General features: G+C 40.5%; 1 protein-coding gene across 1 annotated transcript in view; it reads right to left on the bottom strand.

The window, feature by feature from the left end:
* PTPRG (protein tyrosine phosphatase receptor type G) overlaps positions 1-23,602 on the bottom strand; it is a 3,415,981-nt gene that overhangs the window by 1,190,695 nt on the left and 2,201,684 nt on the right. The window contains exon 7 of the mRNA XM_044077514.1: positions 9,954-9,976. Coding sequence (XP_043933449.1) covers positions 9,954-9,976 — 23 coding nt within the window. The remainder of the gene's footprint in view (positions 1-9,953; positions 9,977-23,602) is intronic.

The raw sequence follows: 23,602 nt of genomic DNA, 5'->3' as shown, positions 1-23,602 counted from the left end.
AGATACCTTAGTAGGTTGGCTCTGTTACATGAGTTGTTTAAGACATTAGTATTTAAGGATATCAATGTTAAATCCATATCAAATTCTTTAAAAATAACAAATAATAAAGGAACTTGCATTAATAGAATCCTGTACACATAATAGACTTCCGGAATAGACAATAGAATATTAATTGCTGTACTTCTATTTATCTTAATCCAAATAACTTTCCCCATGAAAGATAAAAGTAAAACAAGTGTGTCAGGCATTTCAAACTAAAAAAAAAACAAAAAATGAGCATATTTCACTCTGATATAAACTTTAATACACCCTATACATGGAATGAGATACAGTCCTAGTCTGGCAAACAAAACTAAATCTGATAAGACTGCCTATCCCAACCATCAACCTTTGTTGGCTCGAGCCCATGAAAATAAAGTAAAAAATGGAGAATATATTATAAATTAAGAGAAAAATAGTAGTGATAAACAACTAATCAGGTATTAATTCCAGTTAAGTTTTAGAGATGAGTTACATACACTATTATTAGAAGCATTAAACATTTATACATTAATTATTCACTAAGGAAGCAAGAGACATATTAGGATATATATAATCTGAATTTAGTGCTTAATAGACTAAGGAAACATTAGCTTTATTAACAATCTAAATGATTACCCAAAATACCTAAGCATGTCATCTGTATTAGTTCTAATAAAAACTTCAAAATGGCAGGACAAATCAAAGAATCATTTAGCATTTGTATTTACTTGCCCTCTGAATAAATTTTATCATGACAAACTCCCAATAAATAAAAACTTCATGAGAATTGGGTGTTAGCACATAGTGAGTGTGTGTCATTCCCAAAAGATGTTAACATAGATTTTTAGAAATATTCCATAAGACATATTTGTCCTTAATTAACTCCTAAACTTTTGGAATACAACTTTACGCTTCTTAAGACAGAAGTGGCAAACTTCACAACACTCATCCAGACGGACAATAGAGGTATGACTGCTGAATCCTACACAAATGCACTTTATAAGCACTTACGAGTGTATGGATCATGCTATCCCTAACAGAACCAAGATGCTATCCTCCAAAAAAAAGAAGCCAATCTCCCCTGCCATAAACAAACTCTACAACAGAAGGAAGAAACTGCTGAAAAAAAGAGTAAAATCCCATGATTGGAGGAACTCCCTGGTCAGCCTCAGTAAGAAGCTGAGAGCCCTCATAAAATCCTCCAAAGCTAGTTACATAAACAAAATCGCCACTGTTTCCAAAGACAGCCACAAAGCATTCTATAGCTATGTTAAGAATCTCAATGGCAATACTCAGATCTGCTCTGAGTTACAGCACAATGGCACTAAATATACAGAACCAACTGATATTGCTAACATCCTGGCAGATAGGTTCAAACTTTACTCCCCTCTCACCCCCTAAAGGGACAATCTCTATACCAGAAGAATGCAAAGTTTCTGTAATCATGGCTGCACAGGTAAAAGGCACACTCTCTAAAGCCAAGAACACAGCATCCATGGGACCTGACACGAACTACAGAACGAAATGGCACCCCATCCAAGTACCATGTTCAATCATAGCCTCACCTAAGGCTTTGTGCCCACTGGACGGCACACAGCAATGGTTATCCCACTCCACAAACTGTGATCCACCATGGTCCCTGGGAACTACCGCCCCATTAGCCTGACGAGCCTAGTCTGCAAGGCCATGAACGTATCATCATGAAACTTATAAAAAAGACATTGGTAATCGCCAAACTCTGGACTCCACCCAGTTCGGGTTAGTAAAAGGCAGACCATGTCTCCTAAACCTGACAGACTTCTTTAAAGCAGTCACCAAAGCCATAAATGAGGGTAAGGTGGTTCACACAGCCTGTCTAGATCTCGCCAAGGCTTTCGACACCATCCCCCACTCTGAAATTATAGAAAATTCACTAAACTAGGTATAAATCCCTAAGCCACAAGATGGGTTGCCAACTGGATCACTGACAGAACCCACACTGTGAAAGTAGCAGACTCCAAATCTGACTTCAGACCAGTGACAAGTGGAGTACCACAGGGTTCAGTCCTGGGTCCTCTCCTGTTTATTTACTTCTCTGTAGTACAGGCTAACACAGGTGGTCTTTGGCTAATGAAGTTCGCAGATGACTGCAAACTAGGAGCCATAATCGAAACTCCTAACGATGTGGACATCCTACAAAAGGGCCTCACTGAGACAGATGCCTGGTGTCAAAGCCATGGCCTCAAGCTCAATGCCAAAAAGTGCACTGTCATCCCCTTTGGTAAAAACTCTGTACTCATGAACTACTACATAGGTGGTAGTCTACTTAACACCAAAAGTGTGATAAGAGACCTTGAGACACAGGTGGACAGTAGTCTCTCCTTTGATAATCACATTGCCACAGTAGTCAGGAAATCCTTCTACGTGTCACACCTCATCACAAAAGTTTTCTCATCCAGGAAAAAAGAGGTAAATTTTCTCCTCTACTCATCAGTCATTAGACCCATTATAGAGTACAATTCCCCTTTTGGTATGTACCTCACAAAACATCTACAACAACTGGAAAGGCCACAGAAATACCTCACAAAGAGGATTACCGGCCTCAAACAGATGCCCTACGCAGACCATCTCAAAAAACTCCAGCTTTACTCTGTCGCATATCGCCTACTCAGAGGTGATCTCTGCCTAACATACAAAGCTATGTCAAATCCCAATCCCTCCGAGCTACACACTCTAGGGACCTTAACCTTGTCACCACAATAAACAGAACATGCTGGAGGGATAGATTCCTGTCCCAGACACTTCCCATACTCTGGAACAAACTACCTATCTATACCAAACAAAGCTCTTCATTAGCACTCTTCAAGAAAAATCTTGATGATTCAATGGGAAACAGGAAATTCACCCTGGGAATCACTTCTGTGGCTCTGCGCGACAGGGGCACAGGAAAATAATTTTCTTGGGTGGCGAAAGCCAGGGTACCTTTTTGGCTAGGCTTATATAGGCCCTAGGGCCAATAGCCTTGCACCTACCTATGAACCTATTAGAAACCCAAACAATCAAGTCACTTGCATATACAAGCTTATTAATGTGAAAATACTCAAGTGTTCGAGCACTAAGAAAAAAAGGTAACTAGTTGGGGACAAAGGTCTGATCCCTATGGACCCAGATCAATAGTAACTAACTAGAGCATAACAATGGTGTATTTTTAAATGTCTTTTTACTTGTTTAATGCTTGTTTCTTTTTTCACTCTGTAAGAACTGCATTCAGTCCCAGCTGTACTCAGTATAGTAAATTGTTGCTAGAAACAAACATTTCAGCTAAAAGGGACTCTTACATTTTGTGTATATTCTGGTATTTCCCCAAAAGGAAATCTTATATTTTGTGCATATTCTGGTGTTACTCAAAAGGAACTCTTGCATTTTGCATATATTCTGGTATTACCCCAAATGGAACTCTTACATTTTGTGTATATTCTAGTATTACCCCCTGAAGGCCTTGTACTAATGAGAAAGGTCATCACCTCAATTTTATAGCACTCTTTTTCCTGGCAGGAGATTTTTAGGCTGAACTTTACAAGTAAAGCAAATGCATTATTCTTTAAAGCACTATCTGCATTAGGAAGTTCTAAATAATAAGTCACTGGACTAATCTATGACAAATCTCCTTTACAACAATTTCTCTCAATAAAACCAAGTATTTAAGGCATAAAAGGTGTTAGGTGACTTCAAATTTTCACAGAACAATCCTAAAGTGGACCTGACTTTGAATGCTGCAGTCAATTACCGAACTCCAAGAAGTTGGTACTTCTGTTTTAAGTACTCCTCAAATTGTTTAGTTTGGTTCTTTTTCACTCAACTAGTGTAAGTTTTCTTTATATATTTCATTTATCTGGTGGACTAGCTGCTTGCTTTTGTTTCGTTACACACCTAAAAATGTTAACAAGAAATTTAGCAAAAATAAATACATTCAAAAAAGGAAATAACTTTTACCCTTCAATTTCCAAGATTTCCTTACTAAATGCAACAGCTAATATGAACAGTACAGTATTTTTATAATTACAGATGATTAATAAATATCACTATAACTTTTAAAGGCACAGTTTTAAAATAATTTGTTTACTTTGTGCAATGAAGTCTGCTACTTCAAAAGGCAAAAAAGCAAAAGTGCAACACTGACACATTTCCATCTTTTTATTTTACCAAGTTACACATTGAATTTAAATAACTTTTTCTTACTGAAAGTGGTATACAACTGCGAAAATACTGGTTATACCCCTGATCCCTTTTATTACAGATGTCACTGCATCTAGATATCTAAGCATTGATTAACAATCCTTAATATTTTCCTGCCAAATGTGCAACATCTATAAGCCCAGGATAAGATGGTTACTGCGGTATGGAAAGGAATGTAGTGTTAACTTCTGATTATTCAAATGTCTAAAGTTCTAGGCTGCAGGCTCTATTTATTACATGTCTTAAAACTAAAAACATTACTACAGCACCCTAATAAATACTGCCTTCCAATATTTACCATAACTATTCCTGGTTCTGAGAAACTTTACATGGTGCAACATAGTGTTGTTTTGTTAAAAATGGTGTCCATGTAGTACGATTTACAGCAGCTTCTTAGAAGCAAGGTACACCAGTGCAGAATGCACTTATCTGTAAGTTTATCAGGCAGACTATAGTCTATCCTAGTCTAGAATTCTCTCACATTATCACTTTTTCATGACATCAATCACCTTTCAGTTATCAGTAATTTCATGACCACTCGGCTGTTAACAAGCATCTTAAGATGTACATACCTGCAAGCAACCCCTCACTGTCATGAACAATTATTATTCTGGGTCTACATTCCATTCCACTGCAAAGTACTGTGATTAAAGAGCGCTGTTACTTGAAACTGGCAATATGACATCATCAACCAGAACCAAAAATTAAACATCACATTTCTTCAACTTAACCACACAGCAGTTACTGATCAGCATGCAGGCACAGATTTTAAGTACAGCCAAGGGTATAAAGAGAGAAAAAAAAAGAGAAATAATGTGTGTCCTCAACTTGTTATGATACCGCAGTGAACAGCAATCATGGATTACCCTAGATATCAATCTTTCTACAGTCACCCAGGGTACCAGGTAACAGAAGTGCTGTGAGTGACACCTGCAATTTGTAACAGAAACCAGCACATTTGGCATGTGTCTCAATGTTAAACTGAAGGATCTAATTTTATGGAAAAAAATCCATACTGCTCATGTCTTTCAAGTGGAAGAATATAGTTTTTAAAACATTATACAAGAGATCAAAGCTGCTTGCTGTATCTCTCAGCTATATTAGCTTTAACATATTTCTACTAGGTCAGCTAGTTTCTTTTGTGCTACTTTCTAATTATACTCTGCTGCCTGTAATAGATTTTTAAACTGTATTAAAAAGTTACAGTACACAATAGAAGGTAGTTCCTTTTCTAATGGTAATTCAAGGATGCAGAACACCATAACGGATAAAATTCGTTAAATCCCAAAGGATGACAGACCTGTCCTTCATTTAACTTTGAGGCAGCTGAACAATAGATGGGTTTCCATGTAAGACAGAAGAGCAAAACTGCAAAGACAAAACAAATACAGAAACTGCATTTTACTCTGTCACACAGGACATGCGTTGAGCTGGCAGAAAATTAAGTCATACTGACCTCAAGTCCCCGGAGCAGAGCTCCTGATTCAACTGTTTTTTACAGTGCTAAAAAATAGCATAGCAAAAACCCTCAGTGCAAATTCTCTTAAGTATAGAACTGCCCCAATGATGTGAGATTACTGTTTAGGGATAATGCAGTTTTATTGAGCCTGGCTCACCGTTAAAAATTAATTTCAGTGATCGGTGTATTTTGCTAATGTATAATGTGAAGCTTTTCCCCTCAGGTCTTCACCGAAATATATCGAGGGTCCAGTTGAACTGTCAAGTAAACAAATGCAATTAACTATACATGTTGTACTCTCCAAAACTTCATAGGAAAATATATGCAGATTATTGATACAAAATTAAGACTTGCTCGCCCAGAGTCAAAAGTCCATGGCACTTAGGTCTCTCATCCTCTCTTTCAGAGTAATTACAAAGATCAAGGCAAAAAAGACATACAGATGTTTGTTCATATGGGATTATTAATAAAACGTAACTGAATCCTAATCCAGGAAGTAAACCATAATTGAATCTTAATCCAGGGAATAAAAAAGAAACAAATCTTAATCGAAGGAATAAACAATAACTAAATCTTAATGCAATGAATGACTCTTAAATCATTGAAAAATGCTTTACTGCAGGCACTATGCATTTGTTTTAAAATGTGACACACACAACTGCAAACATTTCCCATGACGTATTATGGGGTAGGAACAACTTTTTTTCTTTAAAATGCGATTTTATAGCAACATTCTTTGGGTTAACTATTTTACTGTTCATTTTTTTTTTTACCTTTAATAGGCTTATTTCCAAGAGGCTGTTTTTTTGCCCCTCTTCCCCGATGTCCACCAAACATTTGGTCATTCCAAGTGATTTTGCTCATGCAGTCCCCTTCTGGCCAGCAACAGCTGATGACGTTGCTCATCCAATTTAGTGATGATTTACTTTCTGCAACCTCCCCCATCCTGCAATTCACCACAGATGGATTAGTAACAAAGTAATAACCACCCCATCCCACCAGGGCAAGGACAGCAAACATAACTGCTTCACTGGCTTTCAGTGCTCAGTGCTCCCTCTGTTTTACCCTGTTTATGCTTAGAAATCTTTTATGTGGTTCAAGTTCTGGGACAGGAATATTTGCAGGATTCCCATAATGTATTGCATTGCATTTTCTGCAAAACCCATTGTTTTAAATAATGTTTTACATTAAAAAAAACTAAGTTTTAATATAAAAAATGAATGCACTAATGCTGCCTTGCTTTTATTGATTTTATATAATTCAGTACAAGCAAACGGTTATTCAGAAGCAAGGCAGCATTATTACATGACTTTATGAGCTGAAGAAAGAAAAATCTCCTAAATTTCATAGACATTCCAAGGCCACTCTGTCTTATGACCATCCATGCCTTGCCAGTGCCCTTCCATATGTTGGACATCCTTTCTCAAGTACGGCCTACCAGTCATTGGTCAATCCTACAGTAAATTTATGAAGAGCCATCCAATCAGCTAGGTTATGTTTAAAGGAAGATACTGAGTTGCACTGCTTAACTGCCTGGGGTAGTTTACTCCAAAGGTTTGTGAGATGCTGTGTTATACGTCTGTCCCTCCACCATAGCTTATCTGTTTGTGAAGACTTTACATATTTCTCTTCTAGTACTGGTGGAGATATTAGACTTGTGGTGATACATGAGGTCCAGGACAACAAGGTCTCTAATGGTGCAGTAAGTGAAACACATCTCTTCCCTCAAAAGTCTGTAAGACAAAGAATAAAGGGACAGAGCTTTCAGGCTCTCTCTTGACAGCAGGCTTGTGATCTTCTTGGTTAGGAACCTTTGGGGTCTGTTTAATATGTTTGACAGACATCTCGAGGGAGCACTGTACTCTATAATTTTTCTGAGCTATGGAAAGTATAAGGGAGTGATTACTTTTTTAGATCTTGATGATATCCATCTGGTAATTAGTCATGCTGTATAAAAGGATTTCATGACAACTGTCACTGCATGATGGCCAAAAGAGCAGAAGTTATTGATCATAAGTTCCTATGTCCCTAATTACATTTTCATTTTGTATTGGCATGTTGTTTATACAATACTGCAAGGAGAGGAGGTTGTCTACCAAAAGTAAGGCACTACAATTGTTAGCATTTAGTCTGATCCCATTTTAATACACCAACAGTTTACTGGGTGAGTTCACTTTGGAGGACTTGCGTGTCAGAAGATGACTTAACAACAACAATCCCTAGTCTGCAGTCATTTGAAAACTTGGTTAGCCACTGGTCTTGGCTCTACTTGGAGATCTGAGAAGTAAATGTTAAAAAGCAATGGTCCCAACACCAAGCCCAGAGTGCCACTGATGGGCCCTTTTCATACTTTCTGCTGAGGCATCTGTACCTTATACAGCCAGTTTACTATCCATCTTATCACACATGGAATTATTTTGAAAGCATTTAGCTTCTGTGTAATGCTAGCACTGATGTCAAAGATCTTGGCCAGATCAAAGACACAACATGCTTACTGCAGGGCTACCATCTACAGCCACATATACTTGATTAAGCTGACAGCGTGTACCTTTCACAAACTCAAACTACAGGGGGGCAAGTCTAATAAGATTCTTGATATTATAGTTTACAAGGTCAGTTATAATATGTGCCATGCCTGCTAGGTCTGGATGGAGGGGCAACATCACTGCAGTGTGCCACCCATCAGGGACATAACCAGTAACTTAAGTTACTGCAAGATCATGTTTAACTATATTAATTAAGAAATGTGGTCAGGTCCCATGAAGAAACTACTTTTGGTATTGGTTATACTTTCATAGGTGTTTACTAGGCTAATGACCACAAGGGTCTTTTTAAGCCTAGCCATATAGCCCAAATCTCTGAAAAGTTCTGGTAGTCTAGATAAGTGTAAGCTGGGGCTACGGAGATAAAACATTTACAAGCAGGGGCCTGGGAGACAAACCATTTACAGACTGCACGTGTCCATTAAAGACATAGCTGCCAAACCAGGGATTAATCTCCTGTTCCCCATCCAAGTTATACCTGAATTGGGTTAGGAAGCAACTCTGCTTCGCACAGATGGGGAGCCTGTTCCAGGGAAGGGGTGGCCTCTGAGATACATACCTGCCTCTCCAGAAAGTCCTACTTACATTACTGGCAAGGTTTAAATCTTTAAAACAGATAATTCTAGTGCTGTTTGTTTTACAGATATACAGAAGGTCCATCAGGATGGGGTCTGTCAATGCCATGTATGCCAGGCATAGATCTACCCTCAGACATCTGTAGGGGACAGAATACAGGGACAGGACCTTGAGACAGTCTGTACAGGGCATGTTACTTATGCCCTATATTCTTTCAGTGAGGAACTTATTTGGACATTCCAGTTGTTGGATATGCCTGATTAGTTGGTAAATGGAGTAGTAAGTGATTCAGATATTCTTGGGCTTTGGACAGATATCTCACGGATGAAACTGACAATAAATGTGTTGGCAAGGAAACTGGCAATGCCTACTGGGTCAAATTAAGAGAAGCCATTCTAATTAAGTTCAGAGCAATGTGGAGCATTGTTTGTTAGCTCTCTAACAGAGCTAAAGAAAAAAGTAGAATTATATTTGGCTTCAGAGGCCAGACTGGGTTCATGGGATCCTTTAGTAGGCTGTTTTTGGCATTATCCTTGAGAATCTATTAAATAATTTAAGGATTTTTTTCTTTTCCCATATAGTTTACTTAATGCTAGCTGACTATCAAGGAGGTTTGTTTTTGTATTTCCTGTGATACTTGGTTCTGATACGGACTGCTAGTTGCATTTTTCTAAATGAGTATAGAATTCCTTATTGCGGCTTGCTCCTGCATCAAAGTCAGGAAAGGTGCAGTCATAAGTAAATTTAAAAAAATACATATCACTGAGTAGATTGAGTTTGGCAGGTTTGTATTCCTTAAATTCACTGGAGTTTGCTGTGGAGCTTTTGAGGGATTAAGGAAGAAGGTCTCAAGTGTGCGGCTATGCTTCACTGAGGAATGAGATACCAGGTGAGTAGTGCAAGAGGTAGCCATACCTCTAAGAATCCAAGAAAGCTGGGTCCTCTGCAGGTTTATTATTAACTACGCAACAGAATCCTTCTTTATTAAGTCAAGGAATTTTGGGGCATTTTGACTGGAACTCCTTTGGTGGGATTTACAATACAAACTCCCCATAATCTTCTCCCTTTTACGTAGACAAGATGGAAAACTGCAGCAGACATCATATCTGTCAGCATACTTATGCTATTAAAAGACAGACTTCAGAAATGCTTTGGCCAAACACTCAGTTGCTAACTTTGGAAACTTTTCCAAAATAAAAGATGAGAATTTATTAAAGCGCTTTAGAGGAAGTCATTGGTCAAATCACTCATTTTACAGGAAATTAGCTTGGCAACTTGAATTTCGAGTCTTACAATCTCTCTGGACCGAATGACAGTGTTTCTTTAAACACAGTATTGAAGAGGAGGCATCCATAAAATTGACTTGATTTACTGCTGGGTGTTTATTAGATTTGATGATTTTTTTTAAATAAAAATGTATAAATATTTTTATTCTGATGAAGTCTGATTTTATTGTTGGATGAAAATTCTCAGTTCTACTAATACATTCTTGTTGAGAATGTGACTGGGATTATTTGTTTCTTATGAGACAAACCATAGGCAGAACTGTGAGAGAAGACTTTGTGATTAATATGGGATATTGGTATGAAGTAATCATCTTAACTTTGGTCACAGCCAAATTAATCTGAAAATCAAGTGCCAGACATTTGATGATATGAGAAAGGCACATATTTAGTAAAAGAGTACGAGTTTCAACCCAAGGAACATACGACGGATATAGCTGCCTAACATGTTTATAAAGGAGACTCAAAGTCCATGTTTTTATGATCTAAGAGGTACCATACAGACTAAAAATGGCAATGCTGGCAGTACTAATCCTTAAGAAACACTGTTATCAAAAGTCGTGGACTTTGTGTAATGGACCCCCCACAGGAGACCTATCCATCAAAAAAATACAAAAAGTACAGTTGTGTACACTTACCATAAATGTAGATGTTCGAGTGTATTCACAGTTACAGTCATCACATATCCTGCCAGGGGTAGCCCTCAGTCATCCCAAATACCAGAGGCTTAGTATTTCTGCGTCTGTTGCTGTCGCTCCAGGACTGACATCAGGTCGTCAGAGGTATAAAATCAGGCAGCTGACGCCATTACATCAGTTTTTCTTGCGTTGTCAGGAGCCCCAAATAGGGAGCTAGGATAATGGTGGAAGAACACCAACAGTAGAAAGTAAATACGAAACTTTCCTTGTAAGGAGAAAGAGAGAAAGAGAAGGGGGATGGAGGGAGGGAAACCAGGACTGAAACAGTGAATACACTCAAACATCTACATTTATGGTAAGTGTACACAATTGTACTATGTTCGTGTTTCACTGTTGCAGTCATCACATTTGAGTTGATTCTCAAAGCTGAAGAAAAGGGTGGAGGCAGTCAAGAAGACTGAGGGCCTGGCTAGGATGCCCTGCAAGACTGTGGTAGCAAAGCCTGCCCTGGATTTGGAGAAGATAGGCAGGTGGTAATGCTTGGTGAAGGTATGAACGGATGTCCGTGTTGCAGCTTCCTGGATGTCCTTGGTGGGGACCCCTCTGAAAAAAGCTGCAGAGGTGGAAGATGATCTGGTGAAATGTGTCCTGACCCCCTTTGGGGGTAAATGTCTCATGCTGCTTGTAGCAGAAATGGATGCAGTATGCTATCCATTTGGAGATTGTTTCGCTTGGATATGGCCTTGCCCTTTTCTCCTGCAGCGAAGCTGACTAGCAATTGATCAGATTTCCTAAAAGATTTAGTCCTGTCCAGGTAGAATCTGAGCTGTCTGTGCACATCTAGAGAGTGCAGAATCCTTTCCCCCTTGTTTTATAGGTTAGGGAAAAAGGCGGGCAAATGAATGGATTGGTTGAGCGCCACACTTGACACCACTTTACGCATGAAGGATGGGTTAGTCCTAAGGGAGATCCTGTCAGCATGGAAACTGATGAAGGGCTGCACAGCCATAAGTGGCCTTAAGTTGTTAGCCCCTCTTGGGAACTGTTTGATGAGAGGGGTTGAACAGAGGTGGCTCTGTGATAAAATGAGCAGAGATGGCTGAGGCATGAATTTTAATTGAAGAGAATGACAGACCCCTGTGTAGTAGGTCTGCCAGGTAATCCAGGATGAGAGGTACGGAGGGGCTTAGCCTAGATCCAGTTGCAAAACCTTTTCCACTTGTTATTATAGGATTTTCTACATCTGGGGCATCTGGCCTCATATAACATCTAGAACCTGTTTGCTTAGGCTGGCAGTTTGAGGAGAGGTCAGGGAATAAGCCAGGCTGCCAGGTTGAGGATCTGCAATTGGGGATACATGAATTCTCCATTACTCTGGGTCAGGAGTGTTGGGCTCTGAAGTAGGTGCCATAGTGACAGGCTGCGCAGCAGTGGGTACCAGTGCTGGCGTGGCCAGTCTGGGGCAATCAGGATTGCCCTTGGTTTTTCCTCCCTTATTTTGAGCAGTACCCTTGAAATGAGTGGTAGAGGGGGGAAATGCATACACCGAGAGGTTTACCCACTGGAAGGTTTGCGCATCCACTTTCCAGGCCTTGCTGTGAGGTTCCCTGGTGCAGAAGTTGCTGAGCTAATGACTGGAGTAGGAGGCAAAGAGATCAACCTTCGGGGTGCCACACTTCAGGGTTACAAGGGTGAAGGTTCTGAGATCTAGCTGCCACTCATGTGGGTCTAGCAGGTTTCTGCTTAAGTTGTCTGCCAGAGAGTTTAGAGGGATTGTGTAAACAGGTGTAGTTGCATGGCTGAAGCAGTGTGTCAAAGGGTCATGGCGAGCCTGCAGAGAGGATAAGAGTGAGTCCCTCCCTGCTTGTTGATATACCACATCACTGTGGTGTTGTCCGTTTTGATCAGTAGAGGCCCCAGGGAGAGTAGGGGTCTGAAAGCTGTCAGGGCATGCTGAACAGTGGAAATCTTTTTTTGGTTGATGTGCAGATGTACTTGATTTGGGGTCCATTGGCCCTGAGTGCACCTCCCGTCCATGTGAGCACCCCAGGCATAGTCTGATGCATCTGTGATGAGGGTCTGGGTGGCATGAGGTTGTGAGAAGGGAAGTCCGTTGTTGTGGTTGCATGCTGCTGCCCAACAAAGGAAATCTTTCCTTAGACAAGGTATCATTGGTATGATAGTTTCTAGGTCTTGAGAGTGTTGACACCAAAGGCTTTTTAGGTACCATTATAGTTTCCTCATATGCAGTCTGGCATATTGAATGAGTAGAATGCAGGAGGCCATGAACCCTAGAGCTTGCAGGATTTTCCTTGTGGATAACTGGGTTCTGGTGGCTAGTTAAGAGAAGTAGTCTGTCAGGTAGACTTGTTTTTCTGGAGTACGGAATGCCATCTGGGATGCTGTGTCTAGGCTTGCGCCCAGGAATACAATTTTTTTGTGTGGGGACTAGTTTTGATTTCTTTCTCTTTATAGTATACCCCAGGGATGTCAGTAGATCCTTTACAAAGGTCAGGTGCTGGAGGAACTTGTCCTGTCTGCCTGAATCAGGCAGTCGTCTAAGTATGGGTGAATCTGAATATTTCTTCATCTGCAAAAAGCAATGGCGGGAGCCAGACATTTTGTGAAAAACTTGGGAGCAGTAGATAAGCCAAAGGGAAGTGCAGAGAACTAAAAGTACATAGATCCTGCCCTGAAACGTAGGTATTTCCTGCATGATTCCCTGATTGTGATGTGTAGGTAGGCCTCTTTTAGGTCTAGGGTGGTTAACCAAGCATCCATGGAAAGCATTGGTAAAAGCTGCTGGAGAGTGAGCATTTTGAATTTTGGTATCACCAGAAAAGTATTTAGAATGGATAGATCAAGGATGGGGCGCCATGTGCCCTCTTTTCTGGGTACTAAGAAGAGTTTGGAGTAGAAAACTTGGCCTATCTGTTCTGCAGGAACATGCTCTATTGCCCTCATGAAGAGCAGGGAAAGGACTTGCTTTTGGCCTCTGCCCACTGGTTTGGAGGAAGATGTGAGAACCCTTCTGGGGTTGACAGAGTGTGGAAATAAAATATGTATCCCTGGGACACTGTTGAGGACCCAGTGGTCATTGGTAATGGTGACCCAGTTGCCTGCGTGGAAGAAGAAAGAGCCTCACTGAGGACCGGAGAACTGATGACTAGCTTAACGGAAGAGTCATCGTCAGTTTTGGACCTGTGCTGTCGGTCTCTGCCTTTATTTTTATGTTTTTTCAGAAGATTGGTAGTCAGATGGCTTACCGAAGCCATATGGGAATTCGAGGACTGAGAGCAAAAATATCTAGCTACAATAAGGGCCCGACGACATATAGTTCTGGAGTTGAACAAACCACAAAAGCAACAGCAGGGGACGTCGTGGTCTGGGCCTAAACAGGTGAAGCAGTAAAAATGGAAGTCTCTGTGTGGTATTTGCTTTCCACAGGCGAGACAATTGTCAACTTTTTCTGACATCGGTTAGAGCAAGCAAAAAGGATCTCCAATGGGGTACTTAGCATTAGAAGACTTCGACTTCAATTCAGAAATGAAAACTCAGGTAGCGGCCGAAAGACACTCGTGCGAACTGCTTCTGCTTCAGGCTCCTCGGTAAGAAAGACTGATGTAATGGCGTCGGCTGCCTGTTTTATACCTCTGACGACCTGACGTCTGTCCTGGAGCAACAGCAACTGACACAGAAATACTAAGCCTCTGGTATTCGGGCCGACTGAGGGCTATCCCTGGCAGGATAACCCAAATGTGATGGCTGCAACAGTGAAACATGAACATCTACTTCATGTCTGATTCCTGTACTCCACAAAAATCCCACATTCAGTCAGTTTAAACTACTGTGCAGAACAGTCCTAAAATCTTTGTTCCAGTCCAAAAATAAGTATTTATTTATTTTATTTATTTATTTATTTAAATTTGTTGACCGGGAGTGTCCGACTGGACATGGGTCCATTTTCAGCGGAGGCCCGGGGAGGAAAGCTCCACAGTAAAATAAACAGACAGTAGTTACACTGGATTACATAGCGATTAACAATTTAACATTGAAATTACTTACAACATATTTACAGATGAAGAATATAGTACATCAGTAGACAACTAGAATCTTTATCTGTGAAGTACATAACAGGCATTAACAAATGTAACAATGAGAAGTTCCTGCTGTATAATAAGTACTAGGCTTATGAGCATCTGAGCTTGCTATAATCAAGGTAGTTAGTGGAGTGGAAAGAAAGGTAGTAGTTGGATGGGGTGGATGATATTAGAGTGGGAGTTACAAGGGCATAGCCAGCATGTTATTAGGTGCACTTTTAATAAAGTTTTGAAGTTGGTGCATGATGGTACGGAGGTAATTGTGGGTGGGAGTGAGTTCCATAATTTGGCTATGATGCAAGAGAATAGTGCTTCACCAGCAGAGTTATTGGCTTTAGTGATCTGCAAGTGATTTTTGTTGCTGGATCTTAGTGGTCTGGTGGTGCGATAGGGTTGGAGTAGATTCTGGAGGGATGGGACATTTAGTGGATGGTTTACTAGTTTGTGGGCGAGTGAGAGTTGATACCACTGAAGGAGGTGAGGGAGTTCAAGCCAGCCCAGTTCAGCAAGTTTGAGACAGTGGTGACTATGGTAGGATGCCCCTGTGGCGAATTTGGCGATTTTGTTGTAGCAGGTCTCTAGCTTGTTTAGATCACATTGCCTTAGGTTGGTATATACTGGAGAGGCATAAAGTAGGGTGGAGATAAGGTGGGAATTTGCTATTGAAATCTTTGCTGCTTTGGTGAGAAATTGTTTATTTCTGTATAATCCTCCTAGCTTTTTGTGGACTTTTTTTATGGTCATGGATATGAGAATGTTAATTTTTAGTTTATTGTCTATTTCAACTCCTAGCAATTTGGTGTGTTCAGTTGGGTATATAGTGGTGTTGTCTTTTGCTGTGATGTTAAAGTGAGAGTTGTTTTGAGTATGTTTGGTGGGTTGGAAGATGAGTAGTTTAGTTATGTTTGGGTATTGAAGGGCTGTAAATACAAAATAATCAAAATGATCTTGTGTCCCCTTTCAGGAGGGAGATGGCTAGCTCCATTATGAGGGCTCCTCCACACAATGTCTACTCTGTTGTTTTAGATCAGAAGGCTTTGAACCATACATGGCATGCTCATTAACTACATATCTATAAAGCTTGTTTGTTTCTAGCAACTGGCCCCTAAAATGGGATGGTTTGACATAAGTCTACAATAAAAAAGCAAAGTAAGGTCCAAGGATGGCTTCTTCAAACAGGTACAACCACCACCTACTTAGGAAGCTAGACAAGGCTTAAAGCACGATGAAACAAAGTGTCTGCAAAGACCCAAATAATGAGACACAGTTTAAGCAAGTATATATGACCAAACAAGAAAACCTTAGCAGATGAACAGTCTTAATGACATCTATTGTATCACAGATGTCAAATTCCATTCAGGATGCTAGCAGTATCACCTGACCCATCACAACCACAGCCCTTCATATCTCAAGGCAAGCATCTCTATGGATGATCTCTATAAAAGAATCTTGGCACCAACTAGATTTCAATGATGGTCCTGCTGGAAACATACTCAGCTGCACAATCCTTCGCTCCAAGAAATAAACACACTGAGTAATCAATTCCTTACTGCAGTGATAAGTGTTTTTTGGTAAGAGTACAGAGAGTCCTTAACAATGAATTAATCAGCATCAATGTTAGATTTCTTGCTACTTTCAAGGCTCCGAGCTTGTTGCCTCATTTCATCTCAACTGAATCTAAGACCATGGCTGGGTCAAACACAATGAAATGGAAGAAAAAGATTGGCCAAGTACATTCAGAGTTCCAGCGACTTTCCTGTTACATGAGGTCTTCTTCTCAAGATCTCCTGAGACATGTTCTACATATGAAAATTCCATGTCCGCCAATCAGTTTCGGACATTAAGACCCTGGATTTAGAAAAATCGACTCTTTTTCTTATCATAGTTATGAAAACATTTCTGACTGGAGTGATATGCCTGAAAACGGATAACACTCCTTTTAGAGCAAAGAGTGGTGACAGTTCAATTGTCTATATATATATATATATATATATATATATGGTTCTACCTGACATAGTCGAAACCACACAACACCGACAACCACATCACCCACACCACATATTCGACAGTCCATAAACACGAAACCACACATAACCGACAACGAAATAACCGACGGTACACAAACACGAAACCCCATACACTGCACACACCACAATAACAATTAAAAACAAAACACATCCCCATTCCACAAACCACACACACAACACAAGCACACCAAAATCCTTACAAGCCCACACTAAACCTTACCCTAACCCTAAGGTCCGTCACTATCGACACTTACCTACCGCTCCTCCCTAACCCTAACTCACTTAACCCGCCCCTATCGCCCCTAACCCTAACTCACTTAACCCACCCTATCGCTCCTAACCCTAACTCACTTAACCCACCCCTATCGCTCCCTAACCCTAACTCACTTAACCCACCCTATAGCTCCCTAACCTAACTCACTTAACCCACCCCTATCCCCACAGACCGTCAATCTCCACACTTACCTGCCTCGCACCCTAACGTCCGTCACTACAGCATACTCACACAGCCTTTCCCCATGTCGGCATCCTCGGCGTTGGTGTTGTCATCCGTCGTGTCGGTCTTCTGCATTGTCGATGTTCTGCCACTCGCGATTCGCGGTCTTCTTCACTTTCGATCTTCTGGAGCTCCAGTTCGATGTCGGTCTTCTGCGCTGTCGACGAAGTCAGGTAGAACCATATATATATATATATATATATATATATATATATATATATACACACACACATATTATATATATACATATATATATGTACACACACACACACACACACACACAAAGCAGAGAGTAAAAAGGTCACACAGACAAACCAATTAACCAGCTAGTAAAAACTACAAGAAAAACCTAGCCATGATATATGCCCATGGGATATATGCAAATTACATCAAAGGATATCAAGTGTTTCAGCAACACAGTTTATGAATGTCCATGACTTTTAACTTTTTCTTTTTAAGTCTTTGTAGATACATTGTATATATATATATATATATATATATATATATATATATATGGTCCCCCCCTTCATATGATTGAATTTCTCTAAACTCGAAAGTCATAAACTCAAAACCAGAATCTCAAGTTTAGAGAAACTCGAACATATGAAAGGGACAAAAAAAAAAAATGAACACCTTTCAAATGTTTTCACAGGGGGATTCCCCCCCTGCACCCCCCACACCTCCTACTTAAATATACCTACTCCGAGATCGCACTATAGTGAAGGAACGGGAAATCTCCCATACTGCGCTATACGTGTAAGTGCAAAATGGAAGATTTTCCATTCCTCCACTATAGTACGGTCACGGAACAGTCACATTTAAACTGCTAGGGTACAGGGGGACCTGGCCCCCTACAATAAGGTAAGTTAACTTTTTATTTTTTTAAACCTAAGGCTCCCATTCACAATTTCGAGTGAATGGAAGTTGAATTCTGGTCTCAAGATTATGAATTTGAGCTTCCATCCATTCGATCTTGTGAAGGAACTATATATATATATATATGTATATATATATATATATATATATATATATATATATATATATATATATATATATATATATATATGTATATATATATAATATACATATATACATGCACACACACATGATGTGCATACTGCATTACAACAAAAAGTCTTAACTTTTTCAACTGTGATAAGACACATTAGTTAACAATGAAAAAGTACAGTTTTGTACCTACCATAAATGTAGATGTCCGATAGATATGCAACTGCAGTCATAACATATGGGTTGTCCTGCCTCAGGCAGCCCTCGGTCGGCCGGATTCCAAAGTCTGGGTCCGACGTCAGCTGATGTCGCATTTCTCTCCGACGTCAGAGCGGCTGGAGTACATAAGCATCAGCCGACGCCATTTTCTTCAGTGTTTCTTGCCCCAGATGCCAGGTGCCCTCCAAGGAAGGCTGTAATCAAATTGGAAGACAAAAACAGGATTCCAGACAAATAAATGAGCAATAAAACAAATACACCATAACAGATATCCCCAGCTAAGAGAAACAGGGATAGGAGTGGACCCTAGGCATAGAGGGGTATGGAGGGAAATCCGACTGCAGTTGCATATCTATCGGACATCTACATTTATGGTAGGTGCGAAACTGTACTATGTCCTTCAAGAATGCAACTGCAGTCATAACATATGGGTAGAATATCATAGCTTAGCTGGGGGAGGAGGAATGCTCTAGGAAAAGATGGTGTGGCAATCAAACCCTGCAGGACTGCCGAAGCAAATCCTGCTCTGGATCTGGAGTATAGAGGGAGATTGTAGTGTTTGGAGAATGTATGCAAGGAGCTCCATGTAGCAGCTTCTAGAATGTCCTTAGTAGGCACCCCTCTTAAGAATGCTGTAGAGGTGGCTGTAGCTCTGGTGGAATGTGGTCTGACATTGGCTGGAACAGTCTTTCCATGAAAGGAATAACAGAATCTGATGCAATGTCCAATCCATTTAGAAATAGTCTGTTTTGAAATTGCTTTTCCTTGGACTGCAGGGGCGTAAGCTACAAAACGTTGTTTGGACTTCCTACTGGCCTTGGTTCTGTCCAGGTAGTATCGAAGTTGTCTGTGAATGTCCAAGGTATGTAACAGTCTTTCCCCCTTATTCTCAGGATTGGGGAAGAAAGCAGGCAGATGAATAACTTGATTTAAAGAAACCCTAGATACCACCTTTGGCATAAAAGTAGGGTTGGTCCTTAATGAAACCCTGTCTCTGTGAAAAATTATGAACGGTGGTATTGCCATTAGTGCCTGTAGTTCCGAAACCCTTCTTGCTGAGGTAATTGCCAACAGGAAAGCTGTCTTCCATGAGAGAAGTTGCAAGTCAACTGAAGCTGCTGGATCAAATGGAGGTAGAGTCAGTTTTTCTAGGACAAAATTGAGGTCCCAGGCTGGCACTGGGGCCTTTCTTCAGTGGCTTAATGTTCTTGATTCCCCTGAGGAATTGCCTTAGCAAAGGTGTGAAAAGACAGGAAAAACACAAACAAAACCCTATACACTGCACACAATTCACAATAACAATTAAAACAAAACACATCCCCATTCCACAAACCACACACACAACACAAGTACACCAAAATCCTTACAAAGCCTTCCATACTTAAACCTTACCCTAACCCTATGGTCCGGCTACTATCGCATTAATTCTACCTACCCGCCCCTAACTCCTAACTCACTTTAACCCGGCTTCCTATCGCCTCCCTTAACCCTAACTCACTTTAACCCAATCTCTATCGCTCTCCCCCTAACCCTAACTCACTTTAATCCCACCCCTATCAGCCTCCTAACCCTAACTCACTTAACTCCACCCTATCAGCCCCTAACTTAACTCACTTAACTCCACCCCCATCCTACAGACTAATCTCCACACTTACCTGCCTCGTGACTCCGAATCAGTCTCACACTACTCACCGTGATACACTCACACAGCCTTTCCTCAGCGTCGGCATCCTCGGCGCTTGGTGTTGTCAACTGTCCGGTAGTGGTCGGTCTTCTGCATTGTCGATGTTCTGCCACTCGACATTCGCTATTAGTAGGTCTTCTTCACTTTCGATCTTCTGAGCTCCGGATCTCGATGTCGGTCAATAGCTTCTATGCATTTTGTCGGCAGATATGGTTGCAGAACCATATATATATATATATATATATATATATATATATATATATATACACACACACATATTATATATATATATATATACATGTACACACACACACACACACACACACAAAGCAGAGAGTAGCAAGGTCACACAGACAAACCAATTAACCAGCTGAAGTAAAACTACAAGAAAAACCTAGCCATGATATATGCCCTCCATGGGATATATGCAAATTACCATCAGTTGATATCAGTGTACTCTAGCAACACAGTTTTATGAATGTCCATGACTTTTAACTTTTTTCTTTTGATAAGTCTTTTTGTAGATACATTGTATATATATATATATATATATATATATATATATATATATATGGTCCCAATTCATATGATTGAATTTCTAAACTCTAAAGTCATAAACTCAAAGACCAGAATCTCAAGTTTAGAGAAACTTCAGGAACATATGAAAAGGGACAAAAAAAAAATGAACACACCCAAACTTTCAAATGTTTTTTTTTTCACAGGGATTCCCCTGCACCCCACCTAATTCTACTTAAATATACCTTACTCAGATCAAGATGTACCTATAGTGAAGGAACGGAAATCTCCCATATCATACTATAATGCAGTAAGTGCAAAATGGAAGATTTTCCATTCCTCCACTATAGTACGCAGTCAAATGAACAGTCAAGGCATTTAAACTGCTGCGGGTGACAGGGGACCTGGCCCCCTATTTCGGCAATAAGGTGATTAACTTTTATTTGCAGAAGCCTAAATTTGTTCCCATTCATTAATTTTCTTGAGTGAATGAAGTTCGAGATCTCTGGTCTCAAGATTATGAATTTAGGAAGCTTCCATCCATCTCGAATCTTGTGAAGGAACTATATATATATATATATATGTATATATATATATATATATATATATATACCATATATATATATATATATATATATATATATATGTATATATATATAATATACATATATACATGCACACACATGATGTATACTGCATTACAACAAAAAGTCTTAACTTTTTCAACTGTGATAAGACACATTAGTTAACAATGAAAAAGTACAGTTTTGTACCTACCATAAATGTAGATGTCCGATAGATATGCAACTGCAGTCATAACATATGGGTTGTCCTGCCTCAGGCAGCCCTCGGTCGGCCGGATTCCAAAGTCTGGGGCCGACGCCAGCTGACGTCGTGATTTCTCTTTCCTCCGAATGGCCAGAGCTGCTGAGTACATAAGCATCAGCCGACGCCATTTTCTTCAGTGTTTCTGCCCCAGATGCCAGTGGTGCCTCTCTCCAAGCGAAGGCTGTAATCAAATTGGAAGACAAAACAGGATTCCAGACAAATAAATGAGCACAAAACAAATACACCATAACAGATATCCCCAGCTAAGAGAAATAGGGATAGGAGTGGACCCTAGTGCATAGAGGGGTATGGAGGGAGGGTGCCTGACTGCAGTTACGCATATCTATCGGACATCTACATTTATGGTAGGTACTTAAACTGTACCTATGTCCTTCAAGAATGCAACTGGTAGTCATAACATATGGGTAGAATACCGCACAGCTTAGCTGGGGGAGGAGGAATGCTCTAGGAAAAAGAATGGTGTGGCAATCAAAGCCCTCGCAGGATCTGCTCGGGCTAGCAAATCCTGCTCCTGGATCCTGGAGTATAGAGGGAGATTGTAGTGTTTGGAGAATGTATGCAAGGAGCTCCATGCTTGGGCAGCTCTAGAATGTATCCTTAAGTAGGCACCCTCTTAAGAATGCTTTGTAGAGGTGGCTGCATAGCTCCTGGTGGAATGTGGTCTGACATTGGCTGGAACAGTCTTTCCATGAAAGGAATAAACAGAATCTGATGCAATGTCCAATCCATTTAGAAATAGTCTGTTTTGGAAATTGCTTTTCCTTGGACTGCAGGGCGTGCTACAAAACGCGTTGTTTGGACTTCCTACTGGCCTGCAGTTCTGGTCCAGGTAGTATCGAAGTTGTCTGTGAATGTCCAAGGTATGTAACAGTCTTTTCCCCTTATTCCTTGTAGGATTGGGGAAGAAAGCAGGCAGATGAATAACTTGATTTAAAGAAACCCTAGATACCACCTTGGTGCATAAAAAAGTGTGGGTTGGTCCTTAATGAAACCCTGTCTCTGTTGAAAAATTGCTTATGAACGGTAGGCATTGCCATTAGTTGCCTGTAGTTCCAAACCCTTCTTGCTGAGGTAATTGCCAACAGGAAAGCTGGGTTCTTCCATGAGGAGAAGTTGCCAAGTCAACGCTGAAGCTGCTGTGGATCAAATGGAGGTAGAGTCAGTTTCTAGGACAAAATTGAGGTCCCAGGCTGGCACTGGGGCCTTTCTTGGTTAACTTTCTAATGTTTCTTGATTCACACCTGAGGAATTGCCTTAGCTTAAAAGGGTGTAGAAAAGACAGGAGGATCAGTGTTGCTATCTTAGCTGCAAATAGCTGATGCATGTATCTTTATGGAAGAATATGAGAGGCCGTTCTTTTAGCATAATTCTGCCAAATATTCCAAGATGAGAGTGGGATGTTCAACAATGATGCAAATCATGTCCCTTGCTGGTATTCCAAATGCTGAGATCTCTTCCATTTTGCTAAAGTAAACCTTCCTGGTGGATTCGGTCTTCGAGCCTTCTCTGTTAGTATCCGCTGAACTTCCTTGGAGAGAGATAGGTTGAGGTTATTTATGGGATCTCCCAGGCTGTTGGGCTGTAGTGTCTGAAGGTTTAGGATGCACTGTTTTGAAATTGTGTTGAGTCAAAAGTAGAGGCCATTGGGGAAGGGCCCACTTCCTGGTGTGTGACATATGCCGCGTGGTGGATACCAGTGTTGTCTTGGCCAGTCCGGGAGGCTTATTATGATTCCTTGGGTCTCTCTGCTTTGATCTTTAAAGTAATACTGAGGTCACTTCGAGTGGCAGAGGTGGGAATGCATAGATTGTTAGGAAGTTCCAGTTGAATGAGAGCATCTATTTTCAAGCTTGTGGGATGGGTATGTCCCTTGTGCAGAATTTTTGTAGATGATGGTTGAGGTGAGAGGTAAATAGGTGCTACTTCTGGCCTGCCCCCATAGTCGAAGTGAGTTGTGACGAAGATCTT

Source organism: Protopterus annectens, chromosome 7.part0 (assembly GCF_019279795.1).
Source record: "Protopterus annectens isolate FY-2018-M chromosome 7.part0, PAN1.0, whole genome shotgun sequence".
NCBI lineage: Eukaryota > Metazoa > Chordata > Ceratodontiformes > Protopteridae > Protopterus > Protopterus annectens.
The sequence above is the reverse complement of the archived record's forward strand: the minus strand, read 5'-3'. Positions and strand labels throughout refer to the sequence as shown.